Source organism: Panicum virgatum, chromosome 8N, assembly GCF_016808335.1.
Source record: "Panicum virgatum strain AP13 chromosome 8N, P.virgatum_v5, whole genome shotgun sequence".
NCBI classification, from domain to species: Eukaryota; Viridiplantae; Streptophyta; class Magnoliopsida; order Poales; family Poaceae; genus Panicum; species Panicum virgatum.
In genome coordinates, this window is record NC_053152.1 from 50692352 (window position 1) to 50710956 (window position 18605).

Consider the following 18605-nt stretch of genomic DNA (forward strand, 5'->3'; position numbering starts at 1 on the left):
TGAGCCACCGATTTGCATCACTGTTATAAAATTTGGGAACATACTCGATGGTTACCTTTTTGAATTCTTTCAGTAGCTGGAGACATTCTTCATGATATAATTGTAAAATATCATCTTTGCATTCATACTCCCCAACTAACTGGTTGATCACCAGCATAGAATCTCCAAAAATCTCAACAGCATCATCTTTGATTTCTCGAAGTAATTGAATCCCCTGGTTTCAGCATCCAGCAACCTTCTGCTCACAAAATAAATAGCTCTTTCTTTTTCTTCAAATTCTTGAATATGGGCCGATCCGATAGCACGCTCATCAGCCAATAAATACAATTTAAACGGCTTGTGCTTTTGGGGAGGAACCAACACCGGAGGATTTACCAGATAATGTTTGATTTCATCTAATGCTTTCTGATGTTCCTCTCTCCACACAAATTCCCGATCGGCCTTCAACCTCAGTAAAGAACTGAACGGCTGAATTTTTCCCGACAGATTAAATATAAATCTTCGAATAAAATTGATATTGCCGATCAATGATTGAAGTTCAACCTTCGTCGTAGGGGCTTCAACTTTGTCGATGGCTGATATAGTCTTTTGACTAATTTCAATCCCTCACTCATGTACCATAAAACCCAAGAATTGACCAACTGAAACACCAAAAGCGCACTTGTTTGGATTCATCTTTAAACCATGCCTTCTGGTGCATTCCAAAGCTCTACGCAGATCGGCCAAATGTTCTTGGTGCCCCTTTGACTTCACAACCACGTCATCAATGTATATCTCTACAATTTTGCCGATGAGTTCATGAAAGATATAATTCATGGCCCTCTGGTACGTGGCACCGGCATTTTTTAATCCGAAGGTCATGACTACCCACTCGAATAAACCGAGATGCCCTGGACATCTGAACACAGCCTTGTGGATGTCTTCCTCTACCATAAAGATCTGATTGTATCCAGCATTGCCATTTATAAAACTGATCACTTTGTGCCCAGCAGCAGCATCTACCAACATATCAGCTATCGGCATGGGGTAACCATCCAACGGCGTAGCTTTGTTGAGATCCCTGAAATCAATGCACACTCATAGTTTGCCATTCTTCTTGTAAACAGGAACCACATTAGAAATCCATTCGGCATAATGACACTGCCGAATAAAATTAGCTTCAATTAACCGTGTGATCTCGGCCTTTATATCTGGCAAAATCTTAGGATTACATCACCTCGCTCCTTGTTGATATGGTCGATATCCCAGTTTTATAGGTAAATGATGTTCCACAATAGATCTATCCAAGCCAGACATCTCATAATATTCCCAAGCAAAGCAATATTTGTACTCTCTTAAAAAACTTTTCAGTTCCTGCTTGTATTTAGGATCCAAGTTTGCGCTAATAAACGTCGGTCTTGGTTTATCACCATCTTCGATGTCAATTTCCTCTAGTAAATCGGCCGACGTAAACCCATGCCCCAACTTCCCTTCTTCCTCTAGGAATTCATCCATCAGGAACTTTCTGAAGAACTGACTGCTTGGATCGGTGTGGAACTATTACTGACCGATTCACCATCGGCCTTAGCCTTGACACACCAGACTTGTGATTTGACTCCTCTCTTGCGCAGAATCTGTTCTCGCTCTTCCTCAATGATCTCCAGCTTTCGTAACCTCTGAACACGTTGCTTCTGAGACCTGGTCAAATGCCCTGGGCACCATTGAGATTGATCCGTGCGATCAGGCTCACGTTCCGGATCTCCCCACATCGGCTGATCATCTTGTACTCTGTCATCGGCCACTTGTTCTAGCCGATCGTGTACAGGCACTCTTCTCCCAGCAAGATCACGTAGCATTGTCCTGCCCACAGTTTATCATGCACCGATACCCTTTTTCCTAGCCAATCATGCAGGGCTCATGATGTGACCTTTCATATGATCGGCTGCCTTGACCATTGCATTCGGGACAATCATATGCCGATGGCAATGTCAACCCTTCTTCCTAGCAGTAGACAAAGAAACGACACCTCCAATGATCTTGCTCGCGTCGTTCCTCTTCTTCTCTACGCTGCCGCCTTTCACGATGACGCTGGAACTTGTTCAACAGCATTTGAGACGTTACACGTCTACGTGGTGCCGATGAACGTTCAACATCTTTCATTGGACCCTTTTCTTTGACCTCATCGGCCGCTATCTGCGCTTTAGGATCAACAGCTCCAGATTTCTTGGCCGATGATGACGTCAGAATCTTAGCTTGAGAAGAACCTTCATCTCTAGCCACATCAATCATGTTCGTGGCGAAAGGATGTCCGTCGATCTTCATCGTCTTCTTGGGAGCCTCAAATTTCAATCTCCCTTGTTCGAAAACCATCTGAATCTGCTGTCGGAAGACCTTGCACTCATTTGTATCATGCGATGTGGCATTGTGCCACTTGCAGTACTTTATATTTTTGAGCTCGTCCTCCGATGGAATCTTGTGATATGGCTTCAACTTGATCAACCCTTCCGACAATAACAAGTCAAAGATCTTGTCGGCTTTGGTGATGTCAAACCCATACGACTCAGGCTCTTTCTTTCCAAACGAACATGTCACCGGCTTTTTACTGTTCTGTATCGACTCAGCCGATGCGATCGTTTCTTGTTCCTCTTCAGACTCATCATTGGTAGAATACTCCACATAGTTGATCTTTTTCTGAAAAGGCTTTTTGGACTTGTAGGATCGAGTCTCTTCTGTCATCCGACTTGTGATCTAGCTAATACTTTCAAACTCTTGCGATGCATATTTATCTTTAATGTGCGGCAAGAGTCCATTACATGCTACATCGGCCAACTGCTGATCGGACAGAACCAAACTGTAACATCGATTCTTGACATCTCTGAACCTTTGGATAAAAGCAGCAACCGATTCATCATTTCTTTGTCTCAAGCCGGTCAAATTGGTCAACTTTAACTCAGTAATCCCAGAGAAGAAGAACTGATGAAATTGTCTCTGTAGATCGGACCAATATAATATGGAGTTTGCCGGCAAAGTGGTGAACCAAGCAAAGGCCGATCCAGACAAAGACAAGGAAAACAAACGGACTCTGAGCGCATCATGGTTGCCCGCTCCTCTCAACTGTAGAAGGAACCTATTAACATGTCAGGTATCTTGTACTTGTGTGGGAGAGGAATCTGATCATAAATCGGAGGATAGGGAGTCTTGTACATGACGGATTGTTGCTTTGGCCTCAAACCAAACTGCTCCCTCATCACTTCAGCTATCTTTGTGCTCCAATCAACTTGCGGCTCAACTATTGGCATTTGCTGAGGGGAAACCGTACTCGCTGCATTGGTCATCATCGCAAGTTATTGAGCTACACGGTTCATCGGCTATCCAGCCGATTGCATCTGATGTGTTTGCTGTGCTATCCGATTGGGTGTTTGCTGAGTCATCGTCGGCTGTATAGCTGATGGGTTATCCGATTGTTGACTAGCAATATCCATGTACGGCACATTGACACACCGTATCTGTCCGGTTGATTGATTGTGGAATACCCAGTTGACTCCCTTCTGATGCGGAGACTGTGACAATAACACTTCTGAAGGAGACTGGGGTTGGAGCAGGATAGCAAGACGCTGTTGTGGGGTCATCGGCGGTGGCACCGATGCATTAGCTTATGCCACCTGTTGTGGACTCCATGCGCCTTGTGCATTCAGCTGTGTTACCGATGCATCCTGCTGTGCACCTATCGGCTGAACGGCCAATGGATTAGGATGAGAGAATATCGGCTGAGAAGCCGATGCATTAAACTGCATCTTAGGTGGCGTAGAAAAAAAATTCGGATGGATACCATACCCAGTAGCAGGATCCCATCCTTTAGGAAATACGGACGCAGATCCACCTTGCACAGTTGTAGCAATCAGCAGCGTGGTTGAGTAGATAGGATCTGTTGTACCTACCGATGCTGCAGTAGTCATCTGGAGTGGAGTTTGACTGTTACTTATTCCTGCGTGGCTATCTTGAACCAACAGGGCTGCTGCCATAGACACCTCTAAGGGAGTATATTGCATCTGATCTGGTTGTATATAGCAAGGACCCATGCACCCTGGTAACGTGCCTTCAGCAAAAGTCTTGACCACTACATTGTACACCGTGTTGCCCATGACTGTTGCACTCTTGATGAAGGCTTGTGCCACAGCTTGGCCAACTGCATCTATCATCTTGCTTTCATGTTGAGCCTCTGTCAATGGCTGGAAAGATGGAAGATTAAACTTCTTGATCACCTCACTAGATCTGTTGACGATGTACGACTTGAGGCATTCACGTTTGAATTTCTCCACCAGCTCTTCATATTCCTTCTTTTGTTCTTCTTTGAGCTTATCTTCAGGAACATGAATATGGTTTTCTTCACTAATTGCAGATTTATCTGTGAGTTCCACCATGTTGAAGCTTTCGTGTCCCACCAGGCGTGCCAAAAGATGTGTTGACGCAAAAATCAACATACTGGAATCCGAGGGCAAGTGTTCGCCGAGTCACGGAAAGTCAACCAAGCGTGCCAGTCAATTTGACCTGAAATTGACAAGGGAGAAAACAAAGTCAAATTCGAGAGCGTATCGGCTGGGATTCCGAATATCTCTCAGATGGGCGTATCGGCAAGCTTTGCCGATACTATAGACGACAAAAAGATATTAAATGCAATCGCGTAGTAAAGAGCGCATCGGCAGGATCAGCCGATACACTAAATGACAAAATCGGCTTTTGGACAGCCGATCGTGTATGTATGACAAGATCTAAGCTACGAATGTGTAACTTAGATGATGTGAAGCTAAAAACAAATCTAAACCGGCTCTTGAGATAACAAAAGTGTCACTCAAAAACCTAAAGCCGATCTAGTATGTTTTTAGATATGATAATGGCCAAAAAGCAAAGGAAAACCTACAAATTTAGCCGATATCAATAATTGGTGAATAAATCTAGACGAGATGACAGCGATGCGCCTGAAAGTCAAAGACTAGATGAACTCGATAACTTTTGAATAGATTTGAACGAAACCACAGCGATGCGCCCGATAGCTAAAGCTCAAATATACTCGGTAAAATGAAAACTCTCCAGCAAATCAAGTCGCTCGTATGTGAGGCTTCCTTAATCAAATTGAAAGAACTCGTCGAAAAAAAGAAGAGAAAAGGCGAAGTCGCCAAAAAAATGCAAAAGAAATTGTAAAGTTTGTTGTATTGGATGTGTATCAAGTTTTTCCGGTCCCTTACAACTGGTATATATAATCTAGCGTTATCAAGTCCTAGCCGATTACGGCAAACATTACTTGATCCTAAAGAAAAGACTATCTAAAAGATAAACTACTTAAAATATTACAACCGAATCATCAAGATTTTCGTAGAGTCCGGATCCTCTTCTCCTTCCTTGACTTCATCGGCAATTCTTCATCGGCCGAGTACCAGAGCGGACTAATCAGCATCTTCGCAGAATATTCTCCTGGTTCATCGGACGGACTCCCATCGGCTGATTCCAACCCTGTGCATCTTTTGGTTTCTTTCAAATCGGACATCATTTCTTCACAAAAATCATCTTCTTTGACACGTGTCAAAAAACGGTGTCGAACACCTCCTCTCCTTCCCTGTTTCCTTGGATCCAACTGACCCTTCCTTCTAATAGCACGCACCTTAATTCCCTGCACCGTACTGGGCGCAGCAAGCTGGTCGTGGTAATCTGTGCTTGTGTTCAGAGATGCACGCTGGGTGTTCGTCAGAATGCCTGCCTGGCCTTGCATGGAATGGAATGGAATGGAATGCGGCCCCCTCCCTACCTCCCTTTTCAGCAGCAGCACTAGGCCTAGCTGGGACTCAGATGGAGAAGCAACAGCTGCCGTCCCAGACCATGCATCTTCATCTACTCCAAACGGTACACGGTACGCTTTCATCCCCCATAAGCTTTGCTGGTCGCTGCATGCCCAGTTAACATTCATCATTTGTGGAGCCATTCTTTCATTATTATATAGTATACCTGAAACACCAATACTATGTATCCACTTCATTGCTCATTACACCATTAGAATTTGTTGCATTATCACTGGATTTGAACAAGGGCCGTGATGTTGTTTCGTTATATATATATAGTTACGTTTGTTTGGCTTCAGAAATTCTCTCTGACGACTTCAGTAAGCAGAGCTCACACATATAAGGATTACATATTAGTCCTTGCTTGAAAGGGTATATATATAATATAGATGATAACACATTCTGCTTCACTCTTTTGGACACTGCACCATACCAATTACCAAATCGATATCGATAATGTGGCCCATATATACATATATCTATATATATCAATGTTTTAAATCGCCGGCTAAGATGTTTAGCGGTAGAGGTGCCGCTACGGCGTTTAGCGGGCTATAGCCAGCGTTTAGCGGGCTATAGCCAGTTTTAGCGGGCTAAATGCCATAGCATTTGGACTTTCTAGAAGCTATAGCTGTCTATAGCGAAAGCTATAGCCGGCTATTTAAAACCTTGATATATATTGACAAAAATTTCCATGCCCAGCTATCGCTTGTCCAGATCCGGCCGGCCGGTACTTTAATTGGTACAATGAACAAGAGTAAAACATCCATCTTGCAACCTTAATTGGCCGCCTAGCAATTCAATAGCAAGAGGCCGGTTGGTTTCCTAAATTCCTACTTGAAGAAGGCGCCGGTCTTCATGGCGTCCTCGTTAGCCTCACCGAGGGCCGCCTCGCTGAGGTACTTGTCGGCAAGCTGCACACGCTTGACGTTCTCCTGCTCCGCCACCAGCATGTGCCCGTACTCCAGCAGCTTGGCGATCGTGATCTTGGGCTGCTCGAACTTGGGAGGGCCCTCCTTGGAGTTGACGAGCTTCCTGCCGATGTTCTCCACGCCGGTCTCGGCAACCCACTTGCGGACCTCGTCGTCGTACACCCGGGCACGCAGAGCGCCGAAGAAGTCGATGGACTGGCCGGGGAAGGTGTCCACGAGCTTGACCACGTCCTCGTCGGGGACGCCGTCGGTGCGGAAGATGCCCTTGCACACACCGATCCGGTCCTCGCGGGTGGGCGCCCAGTAGAACTTCTCCATACGACCGTCACGGATGAGCGGCGCGTAGAGGGTGGAGAAGTCGTTGCCGGTGACGACGATGGGCACCCGGGGGTTCTCCTCCTTGTTGTACATGCCGGGGAGCTGCACGTTGGTGGGGTTGTCGGCGATGTTCATCAGGGTGGCGTTCACCATCTGGTTGTTCACCGTGTACTGGGTGGTGCCGCCCATGCGACCGGCACCGGCGTCGAGATCGTTGATGAAGAGGCAGCACATCTTGCCCTTCTTGATGATGTCGGCCGCCTCGCGGTAACGCTGCCTGATGAGCTTGGCGGGCTCACCGGCGTTGCCGCTCTCCAGCTCTCCGGCGCTCATCATGATGGGGCTGCAATTATTGTACGCATGCTGCTGTCAGCATTATATAGAGAGTTCTAGACTCCGAGCAGTAATTAGTTACTTACGTGATGCCCATCTTGGCGAAGACAAGCTCACACTGGAAGGATTTTCCTTGACCCTTGCCTCCCCAGATACCAAGGATGAGGGGAACCTGATGAAGAAACCGAACCGAATCGAATTGAATTGATCAGTTGCTTGATTGATTATATTGGCTAAATCGATCGATCTGAAATCTGATCAATCATGTTCATGCATGGTATATATATAATTAATCAATAAATGAGTTAGCTAGGGAAGAATTGAAGACCTTGATGTTTGGCAGTGTCATGAAGTTCTTTGAGAGGTGGACGACGAGCTTGTCCATGAAGGCCGGGGCGATGTAGAAGCCGTCCTTCATGTTGTCCCAGGCACTGTAGTCCCTTAGGCCCTGGCTCAGGTACTCGTAGGAGCTGAGCACGGCCTCGTGGGTGCCGTCCCCCGTGGGCGCCTGGAAGAGGGAGTCGACGAGGCCCTTGCCCCTGGTGATGTCCTGCTGGTCGTCCGAGATGTCGTAGGCCAGGCCCTTCCACCTGTCGGAGTCCGTCTGCTTTGACTCGTCGACCTCCTTTGCCATGACCCTGAACCTGTTGGCGCCGGAGCTCTTGCCATGGTAGTTCACGGCGGCGGCGGTCGCCTGCTTCCTGCTGAGCTTGCTCCCGAGGAAGCTGGCCGGGGTGGAGGCCTGTGTGTTTTTTTTTATTTGGTCGCCCGATCCGTCGTCAGTAAACAGATCGAGTACTTGGCTTGAAGCACGCAATGCAAGCACTGAACAGCAGCACTCACCGGAGCTCCGACGGTGGAGGAGAAGGCGGCCGCCATCTCGATCAATCTGATCTGCCGCGCTAGCTGCAGCTTCGTCCTGTAGCTAGCTGACCTTGCTGCGTGCTGCTCTCCCCAGAGTGTACCGAGGCTGAGCCCTGGGAGGAATTAAATAAGGGGCACGTGTGGTGACCGTGCGTGTCCGCCGCCACTGCGGCCGTGGCCTGTGGTGATCGGGAGGTTAGGGAAGGGGGCGGGCTTGTGGATCAGCTAGCTCCCGGAGCCCGGAGGCCACACGCTGAGGATGGGGTTCTGAAGACGTGGCCGCATCCCGGCCGCGGCCAATGCGATGGCTTGCTTGCGCAGCATGACGACTGACGACGACGAGACCCCCGCTCCGCCCTTTTCAGCTTCAGCCATCTACATACGTCTTGGCTCCGATTGTCTTTTCTTCCATGACACTGCATCACAAAAGAATCTACCAACCACTACCGGAAACCCGGCTTATGCCGAGTGCCGAAGGCTTTGCCGAGTGCACAATATCGAGCGCTCGGCAAAATTACTATTTGCCGAGTGGCTACCAAAAAGCACTCGGCAAACAAACAACACTCGGCGGAAGAAAACTTTGCCGAGTGCCTAAATCAAGACACTCGGCGAACGCACCTTTGTCGAGTGCCACGTGGGCAGCACTCGGCAAACAGTGTCACATGCGCCACACACGCCCGCACACGCCCGTTACAACGGGGCCGCCGTTATTCTTTGCCGAGTGCCTCATAGTGTGCACTCGGCAAAGACAATTACGTGCGCCGCACACGACCGTTACCCCGTTGCCACTCTATTGCCACGAACGTTACACTGTGCGAAGACCGTTACCGTTATGATTTGCCGAGTGCCAGGCTGGGGACACTCGGCAAAACTTTCTGTGCCGAGTGCCAGCTGTCCGGCACTCGGCAAAGCTCTGTGAATGCCGAGTGCAATAGGTCTGGCACTCGGCATTGAAACTCTTTGCCAAGTGCCGACTTTAGCTCTCGGCGAAATAACAAAAAAAATTCTCCAATGCAATCCAAACTTTTTTCTTAGCTACTATACTATACAAAACACAGCATATTAGAATTTGGTATATTTTTCATTATGTTTACTATATTTAGTTAATTTATTTGGTTAAAAGGATATTTTGGGAATAATACAATTTTGAACTGCAAAATATAGTATAAATGAAGTATAATGAATGAAAAAATGATATTTATGTTATTTAATCCAATTTGAGACATTTTCAAACAATTGAAAGGGAAATTTGAACATCTTGGTCCTGAAACGGGACAAAGTACTGGATGGACAAAATAGTTTTAAATTTATAAAAAGCAAAAGTAATCAGAAATTCTTGAAATTTGTCTTGACATCATGGTTTCATATAGGGAGTCTGTGGTAAAAATTTGAAATGGATTTGCAAAAGTTGTCATGTATGTAGTTTACGAAACGAGCCATCTCCGAAGAAGTTTCAGAGAACTCAGAAGGATTCTTTAAGATTTTTAGTCAGAGTGATGTTCGAGTTGGAGTTTTACTTGCAATTTTTTTTTGTAGTCATAAGATATGAAGAATTGTGTAATTTTAAATTTTGGCGATTTTTTGAATCCATTTGACAATTTTTAATTTTTTTCAAAACTAGAGTATTTAAATTGAATTTGAACTAAAAGTGCATGAAATAATGACATTTTTTTGTTGTAGCAAGCTAACTTTTTTTGTATATGCAATAGACTGCATAAATAGGTTCATCTTAAATTTGGGTTATTTTTTGAATTTGTTTTGTAATTTTTAATTTTTTTTGAAATGAAAAGAATTAGTTCATATAAATTGAAATATAGATAATAGTGATTGAATTAATGGAATATTTTTCGTTAAAGCATGAGTAAGAATTGTTGTGTGAAATGGGCAATGAAATCTTTCATTATTTGAAGAAATTTGTGAAATTTTGAATAGTATTCAAATAAATTTCTCAAAACACATTCAAAAAGGCCACTTTGCCGAGTGCCCTGACACGACACTCGGCAAAATGTGACTATGCCGAGTGTCCTGCCAGGGCCCTCGGCAACAGCTGACTTTGCCGAGTGCCCAGATCTGGCACTCGGCAAACCTTGTCTTTGCCGAGTGCTAGATCGGAGCACTTGGCAAAGTCACGAACACTTAGCCGTGGCGGCGCCCACACACACGCGCCCACACACAGACAGCGCCCACACACACGCGCCCACACACAGACAGCGCCCACACACCCCGCCCCCGCCGCACCCCGCCCCCACCACCGCACCCGCACCACCTCCCCGCCCGCGCCGCCGACCGCGCCGCTTCACCGCCCGCGCCACCGGAGGCCGGCAGCGACGCATACCCGCCCCCGCCCCCGAAGCCGGCTCGCGGCCCCCGGCGTCGCCCGCACCACCTCGCCACCCCTGGAGGCCGCAGTCCACGGTCGACGCCAACGCCCGTTCCCCCGGAGATGCGCTCACACACACGCACGGCCGCCGCACCCAACCCCCACCGCAGAACCCGCGCTGCCGCCGCCGCCGCACAGTGCCGCCGCCCCTGCCGCTGCACCCCGCCCCCACCGCCACACCCGCGCCGCCTTTCCGCCCCGCCCTCCCGACGATGCCTCGGAGGCCGCGCCTGACGACGACGCCGCGTCCACGTCCCCGCCCCGGAGGCCGCGTCCACATCCCTGCCCCATAGGCCGCGCGGGCTCCCGACCCCCGACGCCGCCTCCCCGCCCCGACAGCGGCGTCCCCGGGGCCTGGCTCGTCCCCGGCCCGGCCCCCGGCGCATCGACCCCGCCCCCGAAGTGCCGCGCCGTGCCCCCGGCGCCTGACACCGCCCCGGGAGCACCCCGGTGCCCATCCCCGGCGCGCGCGTCCCCACCCCCGGAGTGACCGGTCCTCGCCCCCGGTGCGCCGCGACCCTCGGTAAGCAATGCAACCGCCCCCGTTATTGATAATGTTCATAGATTATAGAACCGCAACCTAGTTTGGCGTCTCCCGTTCGGAAGAAATACAATTGAGATATGCGGATCTTTGCATATCTATAATTGTATCTATTTCAAATTGTCCACGTTATTTGGACAGCCCGCGGATGCGTAAATACGGTTAGTTTGCATGGTCCACTCCTATCCTAGACAGAGTCTCGGCATCACCTCCCCGTTGTTCTCCGGATACACAATCTCCCTTTCGGGACGTGTATCTGGAGAACAGCGGGGAGGTGCTGCCGAAATTTTGTCTCGGATGGTAGTGGACCATGAAAACTGACCGTATGTACGCATCCTCAGTTGGGATTAGGACCTACCTTCACCTATTAGAATGTAGGGACAACACGTAGTTGCATTTGACTTTTATTCTCACTTCGGTCTAGAGGATGGATGACCGTCATTGGATGTACATGGGCCGTCCAAGTCAGGCTACCATGACCGATGAATGAATTCGAAAGACCAATGATTTTTTGGAAGCCGCATGGAGTCATGCTAAAGGATCGAGTTTCTTGTGGTGTCCGTGCAACAGATGTGGAAATAAGAAACGGAAAATGAAGAAGGTTATGGGCCAACATCTTTGTAAGTATGGATTTACCCCGGACTATACCCGGTGGATCTTTCATGGTGAAGGCCACCGTATGAGGGACGAGGTCGTAAGGCAACACATCGATGATTGTGATGCTGATGGTGGGGTTGGAGACATGTTACATGACTATCATGAAGCACATTTCGGTGATGGACCGCAGGAGGAGGAGCCAGAGGCATCCACAAAGGCGTATTTCGAGATGTTGGAGGCTGCACAGAAACCACTTCACGGTCATACAAAGGTTTCTCAGCTGGACGGCATCGGATGGCTAATGGCCTTGAAGTCTCAGTTTAGCCTGAGCCGAGACGCCTTCGACAGTCTGTTGACCGTGTTTGGAAGCATGCTTCCAGAAAATCACATTCTGCCAAAGTCAATGTATCAGGCACAGAAAATTCCCGGTGCACTTAAGATGCCATATGAGCAGATACATTCTTGTCCAAATGGGTGTATCTTATTTAGGAAGGAGCATGAGAAAGATGCTTACTGTCCAAAATGTAAAGCCTCTAGGTTCCTCGAAGTGGACTCTGGTGATGGTCAGCCTAAGAAGCAGCTCGCGAGTCCCGTGAAAATCCTACGCTACCTTCCTTTCATTCCGAGGATCCAACAACTATTCATGACCAAGGAATCCACGCAACAGATGACCTGGCACAAGAAAGGTGTTCGATACAACCCTGACAAGATGGTGCATCCATCCGATGGTGAGTCATGGAAGAATTTTGATAGGATTCATCGTGACAAGGCTAATGAAGCTCGTAATGTACGTATTGCGCTTGCAACAGATGGGTTCAATCCTTATGGGATGGTGGCCGCCTCATACTCATGCTGGCCTGTGTTTGTTATCCCTCTGAATCTCCCTCCAGGGGTCCTATTTCAACGACAGTCCATATTCGTGTCGTTGATTATTCCAGAGCACCCGGGGAATAAAATGAGTATTTACATGGAGCCTCTGATTGATGATTTGGTCAAGGCATGGGACGAAGGGGTGTGGACCTATGACTGAGCAACAAAGACAAATTTTAGAATGTATGTTTGGTACCAATTCTCCCTACATGACTTACCCGCGTATGGCATATTCTGCGGCTAGTGTACTCATGGGAAGTTCCCATGTCCAACATGCAAGGCAGCTCTGCAGTTCATCTGGTTGAGGAAGGGGGGTAAGTATTCGTCATTTAATAAACATCAACAATTCCTCCCCGCTGACCATCCTTTTAGACAAGACGTTAAGAGCTTCACAAAAGGTGTAAAAGTTACAGAAATTGCACCGCCGATCATGACGGGTGCTGCGATTCATGCTCAGATAAACGCTCTCCGAGTCAACAATGGCGGTGGTTTTGTTGGGTACGGTGAGGAACATGCTTGGACTCAGAAGTCTGGGCTGTGGAGGCTCCCTTATATTGATGATATTCTGCTTCCACACAACATTGATGTGATGCATACTGAAAAGAATTTGGGGGAGACACTTTTTGGAACAGTCATGGACATTTCTGATAAGACGAAGGACAACGTAAAGGCAAGAGTGGATCTGGCAATGTTGTGCGATAGACCAAGATACGAAATGAGGACTCCTGGACCTGGGAGGAAATGGGAGAAGACACAGGCCGACTTCGTCCCCACGAGGGCCCAGAAGAAAGAAGCACTAGAGTGGATCCAAAAGTTACAATTTCCCGATGGATATGCAGCGAATCTTAGGAGGAGTGTGAACTTGACTACTATGCGAATCAACGGGCTAAAGAGTCATGACTACCATATATGGATTGTGCGGCTTCTTCCGGTGATGGTTCGAGGCTACTTACCTGATAATGTATGGCTCGTGCTAGCAGAGTTGAGCAATTTTTTCCGTCAGCTTTGTGCTAAGGAGTTATCTCGGGCTGTTATTGCGGACATGGAAAAAATGGCTCCCGTGTTGCTCTGTAAGTTGGAGAAGATATTTCCACCAGCCTTCTTCAATCCAATGCAGCATTTGCTTCTACATCTGCCTTATGAGGCAAGAATGGGAGGGCCTGTGCAGTTCCGTTGGTGCTATCCAGTTGAGCGATGCCAGCAGGTTCTTCGAACGAAATGTAAGAATAAATGCAAAATTGAGGCTTCGATTGCTGAGGCACATATTTTGGAGGAGGTGTCAAACTTCACGACTAAATACTATGGTGAGAAGCTTCCCAGCGTGCATAATCCACCTCCTCGTTACAATGCTAGCGATAATGAATCGAGTCTCAGCATTTTCCGAGGGAAACTTGGAAGTGCAAGTGATGCGAGGTACAAGACCCTGAACTTAAGAGTGGCGCCGTATCATGCTTTATTTGTTGACCAACCTTTTTGAGGTTGAGCCGTACATAGGGTAAGTTCTCATTTAACGTGTTCACGATGTTCCACGATTCAGCATCTCATTTAACATCTTCTTGCGTTTGCACTAAGCAGCATCCAACCCCTTGATCATATTTCACACAGACAATTTCTTCGTCAATTCTGGCGTCGCTCAAGGTCTCCGACCCAGAACAAATCGGAGTCACTTCTTAAAAATGGCGCCGGAAATTCTCAACCCGATTTCATTTATTGGTTACAACAAAAGGTAAACTCCGATTCACATGATCTTTGGTGTAGCTATAGGTTCAAGTCATTTAACGTTTCGAACAATATGACAAACTTTGTCCCTTTCGCTTTCAGGGGCAAACCAATTCATCCATGAGTGCTGAGTTGAGACAAGTGGCTAATGGATTTAGCTATAGGGTTAAGTCATTTAATGTTTATGACGTGAATGGATATCGCTTTCACACAACAGGATACGAGCAAAGTCGGCCCAATCGAAAACCACTAATACTGGAGTCTTTATGCTAGGCCAAGATGGGGTCGAGTATTATGGAAGACTTGAAGAAATATACGAACTCAAGTTTCAAGGTTCCATACCACTGACTCCCGTTATTTTCAAATGCCATTGGTTTGATCCTACATTAACTAGGCGGACCCCAAATGTTGGCCTAGTCAAAATTCGTCAGGATTCAAAGTTACCAGGCGACGATGTCTACATTGTGGCTCAACAGGCCACACAAGTTTATTATCTCTCATATCCGTGCCAAACCGACAAACATCTTCAGGGTTGGGATGTTGTGTATAAAGTATCGCCACACGGCAAACTTCTTGTCCCAAACAATGAAGACTACAACAATGGCAGAGAGTTCTTTCAAGAAGAAGGACTAGAAGGGAGTTTCGAGATAGACTTAAGTGACGTGATGGGAATGGAAGTGGACAATGAAAGGATTTCTGACGAGGAAGTTGGAGACGAGGTTGAAAATGCTCATGACTTAGAATTACTCGAGCAGCTGCGTTTCGGCAGAGACAGTGAAGATGACATTCCTCCTTCGAATAATGCTGGTTACGTCGAGGAGCCTAATAGTGATGATGAGGATTATGATCCAGCTAATCCCGATCATGATGACTATTTCTAGTACATGTATGAACTGAATTGTTTAATTCTATGAACTGATTTTGCATATTTGTAGATATATTTATTGTTTATTTTGCATAATTTATTAAGTACATATTGTTCATTTTTGCTGATTCGTTTACAATTATTCATTGCAGGTTATTGATTCGAAATTCCAGGCGGGGGCAAGATTGGTTTCCTGAGCGCCTTGTACAGGAGTAGTGGTGGAGTGCAAGAGGCTCCTGAGGGGTCCAGTGCAGCAGGGGGGTCCAATGCCTCAGAGGGGTCTAGGAGGCATTGGGGACGAGGTCCAGGGAGAACGAGAGGAGGTAAGACAGGTGGTGGAGGCCAGGGGAGGATGAGAAGGAGCAGGAGGGAGAGGACACCTCCAGATTTGACGACGGCAGCGGCGGCAGAGGAGGACGAGGAGGAGGACGAGGAGGAGGAGCGGGAGTAGGAGGAGCAGGAGGAGCCGAGACAGGAGGAGAAGGACCAGGAGGAGGAGGAGGAGGAGGAGGCAGCAGGAGATACGAGGGCGGTGTGGTTGCGAGGACCATCGCAACTGCCGCAGCGGCCGATACCTCTTGCGAGACGCCCGATGATTCGACCGGTACCGGACAGGTAATACTTTATGTTATGCACAATGGCATTTATTTTTCAATTCATATGTTCAAAATGACAAGACACTAATACTTTATGTTATACACTTTTACAGGTATTGGATGCGCGTGCAGGCGGGTGCCCACAAAAGGAAGCCCAACGGCATCCTGGGAACCCTATGCAGGGAGCTCTTCCCTGGGCTGGTGATGCATGCCAGGATCCTGGAGCCGGCATACACGTGGGACCACTATATTGCCATCCCAGATGCAGAAGATCAAGAAGGGAGGTCCTTCGGCAACAAGGCGAGACGGGTGGTGGGAGAATTCTGGGTAAGTCGTTGCACTATATTGGTGAATAGTTACCATATATTTGAAACTCTTTGAATATTGACTGCAATTATCGAGTCTATATGCAGGATTTCTACAGGTGCGAGCCAGGATATGAGGCCATAGAGGCTCAGGTGACTTACACAGCATGTCGCAAACTAGTGAAGGACATGCACTACGAGGCGCGTGTTCAGGCCGTAATTACCTACTGCGCCGATGTGGAAAAAAGAAAGGTCGGCAAGGACGTAGCAAGAAATATGTTCCTCACGCGGGAACAATACTTGAGGGTAAATGACGAAATCACTACTCATTTCTTTTGAATTTCATTTTCGGAAATGTCATCCACTTTGCTTCCATTACGTGTAGGTGCCTCCTAACTGGTGCGCCGGCAAGGGCGCGTGCTGGGAAATGATGGTGGACAGGTGGCTTAGCGAGGAGTGGATTCAGCGGCACAGCTTATGCCGGGAGCGCCGCTTGTTGATGCAAGGTGCGCCACACCATCAAGGCAGCCGAGGCCTTCCCGAGTACAGAGATGTTTGGGTAAGTCATTACACTTTTTGGTACTTTCAAACTCTAAATTCTGCATTCTCACTAATCATTGTATTCTTTCGCTTTGCTTGCAGTCGGAGTCACATGAAGACCAGGAATGCAACGACTTCCAGGCATACTGTATGGCGCACAAGGGTAGGGCGACGTCCGGCATCTCCTACAACCCGGCGGATCCACCCGAGGCGTACAGCAACCCGAGCGTCCACACGCGCATCACTGAGTACACAGAGATGGGAAAGACGCTCCATGGGGACACATGGGATCCGGCCACCCAGCCCCTTTCTGGAGAAGCCATCATGAGGGCAGGAGGAGGGAAGAAGCACGGCCGTTACTGGATCACCAACAGCCTTGTCGACACAGCTAGTACGCCGACTCTCTCCCAGCTTCGGGCAAGGACCACCGACTCGACCCCGCCAATACGCCCATGGCCTGAGACTTCAGTGGCCAGCGCGCGTGCAATCCAGGTTATTTCTGCTCCATTTGTCGTTCCTTGCTTTTAGTTATCTTTTGTTCGCATTGTAACATTTGGGTGAAATCTTATAGGCCTGGATGGACGAAGAGACGAAGAGGCGGGAGGAGATCGAGGCGAGGCTGGAGGAGGAACGGACGCTAAGGCAGGAGCAAGAGCGCAGGTGGCAGGAAGAGCGGATGCAGGAGCGGCAGAGGATGGAGCAGGCGCTTCTTGCTGAGCGAGAGGCAAAGCAAAAACAGATGCAGACCATGTTCTCATACCTCCAAGGCCTTGGCGCGACAATCAACTATCAACCGCCGCCAACGATGCCCTGGCCTCCACCACCGCTGCCACCGCTAGGCCTTCCTTCTATCTTTCCTCCATCTGGCGCTACAGGCACTCCTGTGAGTATGATATATAGATTTACTTTGCTTGCACATACATATTCAAATTTTGAGATACTTTATGTCAATATATCATATGCTATATCTGAAAGAACATCTAGACTCACTTAGTGGTTGGTTGATTAATGACATATGCTTTAATAAGAATGATTAGAAGGTATCACAGCTGATATATACATGAGCTAAGTCAAGGATATGAAAGTTGAAAAGCGGCTATTCATTTAATATTTTATATTTTCAAATTGAGTTTAGGAATGTCATACTATCAAGAGGGATATGAACTCTTACAATTTTCTCAAGATGTAATCCTATGTCCTTTTTTTTGCAGAATCAATCGATTGGGGGTCAAATGAGCCTCCGGACGAGAATTCACCGGCACCGGCGGCGTCGCAGTGGCCACCTAGCTGATTTAGAGTTGTTCATGGTATTTGTTCTACAGACTTGTGCTTGTTGAACGTTAAAATTATGGCATCGATGTTGGACTTGTGCTATTTGTGATATTCGTGCGATGTAGCGTGAGATATTTGTGTTATTATGTGATATTTGTGATGGACGTGCCTTATATATGCTGTATTAAATGTCTGGAATGTATATATGTTGTATTTGTGATGATGAATGTGGTTATTACACAATAAACAGAATAAATAAAAAAACAGCAAGCTTTATCGAGTGTTTTTACCCAGACACTCGGCAAAGCAACTATTTTTCAATTTACTGGAAAAAGGGTTCGCAGAGTGCATTTACTTAGGCACCCGGCGAAGTTTGAAACTTTGCTGAGTGCCAGACGCGTGGCACTCGGCAAAGAGCCAAACTTCGCCGAGTGCCAGTGTGGCAGCACTCGGCAAAGCTCGAAACTTCGCCGAGTGCTGCCAGCTTGGCACTCGGCGAAGTTTGAATCTTTGCTGAGTGCCACGCGTCTGGCACTCGGCAAAGTTTTCGAATCCGTCCCGTTCGCCCGTTCCGTTCGCCAGTTTGCCTAATCGTCCGTCCCGTTTCAACTTTTTTTAGCCGAGTGCGGCTTGGCACACGGCAAAGGTTTGCCGACTGCCCGA

At 47.7% G+C, this 18605-nt stretch overlaps 1 protein-coding gene across 1 annotated transcript; it reads right to left on the minus strand.

Moving 5' to 3' along the window:
* Positions 1–6425: 6425 nt before the first annotated feature.
* LOC120684669 (ribulose bisphosphate carboxylase/oxygenase activase, chloroplastic-like) lies at positions 6426–8493 on the minus strand. Its single transcript, XM_039966544.1, has 4 exons — positions 8237–8493; positions 7722–8135; positions 7480–7565; positions 6426–7403 (listed from the first exon to the last, which is right to left on the minus strand). The coding sequence occupies exons 1-4, from the start codon at positions 8270–8272 to the stop codon at positions 6644–6646; spliced, it is 1296 nt and encodes a 431-aa protein (XP_039822478.1). The 5' UTR covers positions 8273–8493; the 3' UTR covers positions 6426–6643.
* Between the last annotated feature and the right edge of the window lie 10112 nt (positions 8494–18605).

What these genes read in the sequence shown, in the direction of transcription:
- LOC120684669 (XM_039966544.1), bottom strand. Translation starts at nt 8,272, where the DNA reads ATGGCGGCCGCCTTCTCCTCCACCGTCGGAGCTCCG. An exon ending in CCTCCACCGTCGGAGCTCCG is followed by an intron (nt 8,136 to 8,236) that starts GTGAGTGCTGCT and finishes AAAAACACACAG; the next exon opens with GCCTCCACCCCGGCCAGCTT. An exon ending in TTCGCCAAGATGGGCATCAC is followed by an intron (nt 7,404 to 7,479) that starts GTAAGTAACTAA and finishes CAATAATTGCAG; the next exon opens with CCCCATCATGATGAGCGCCG.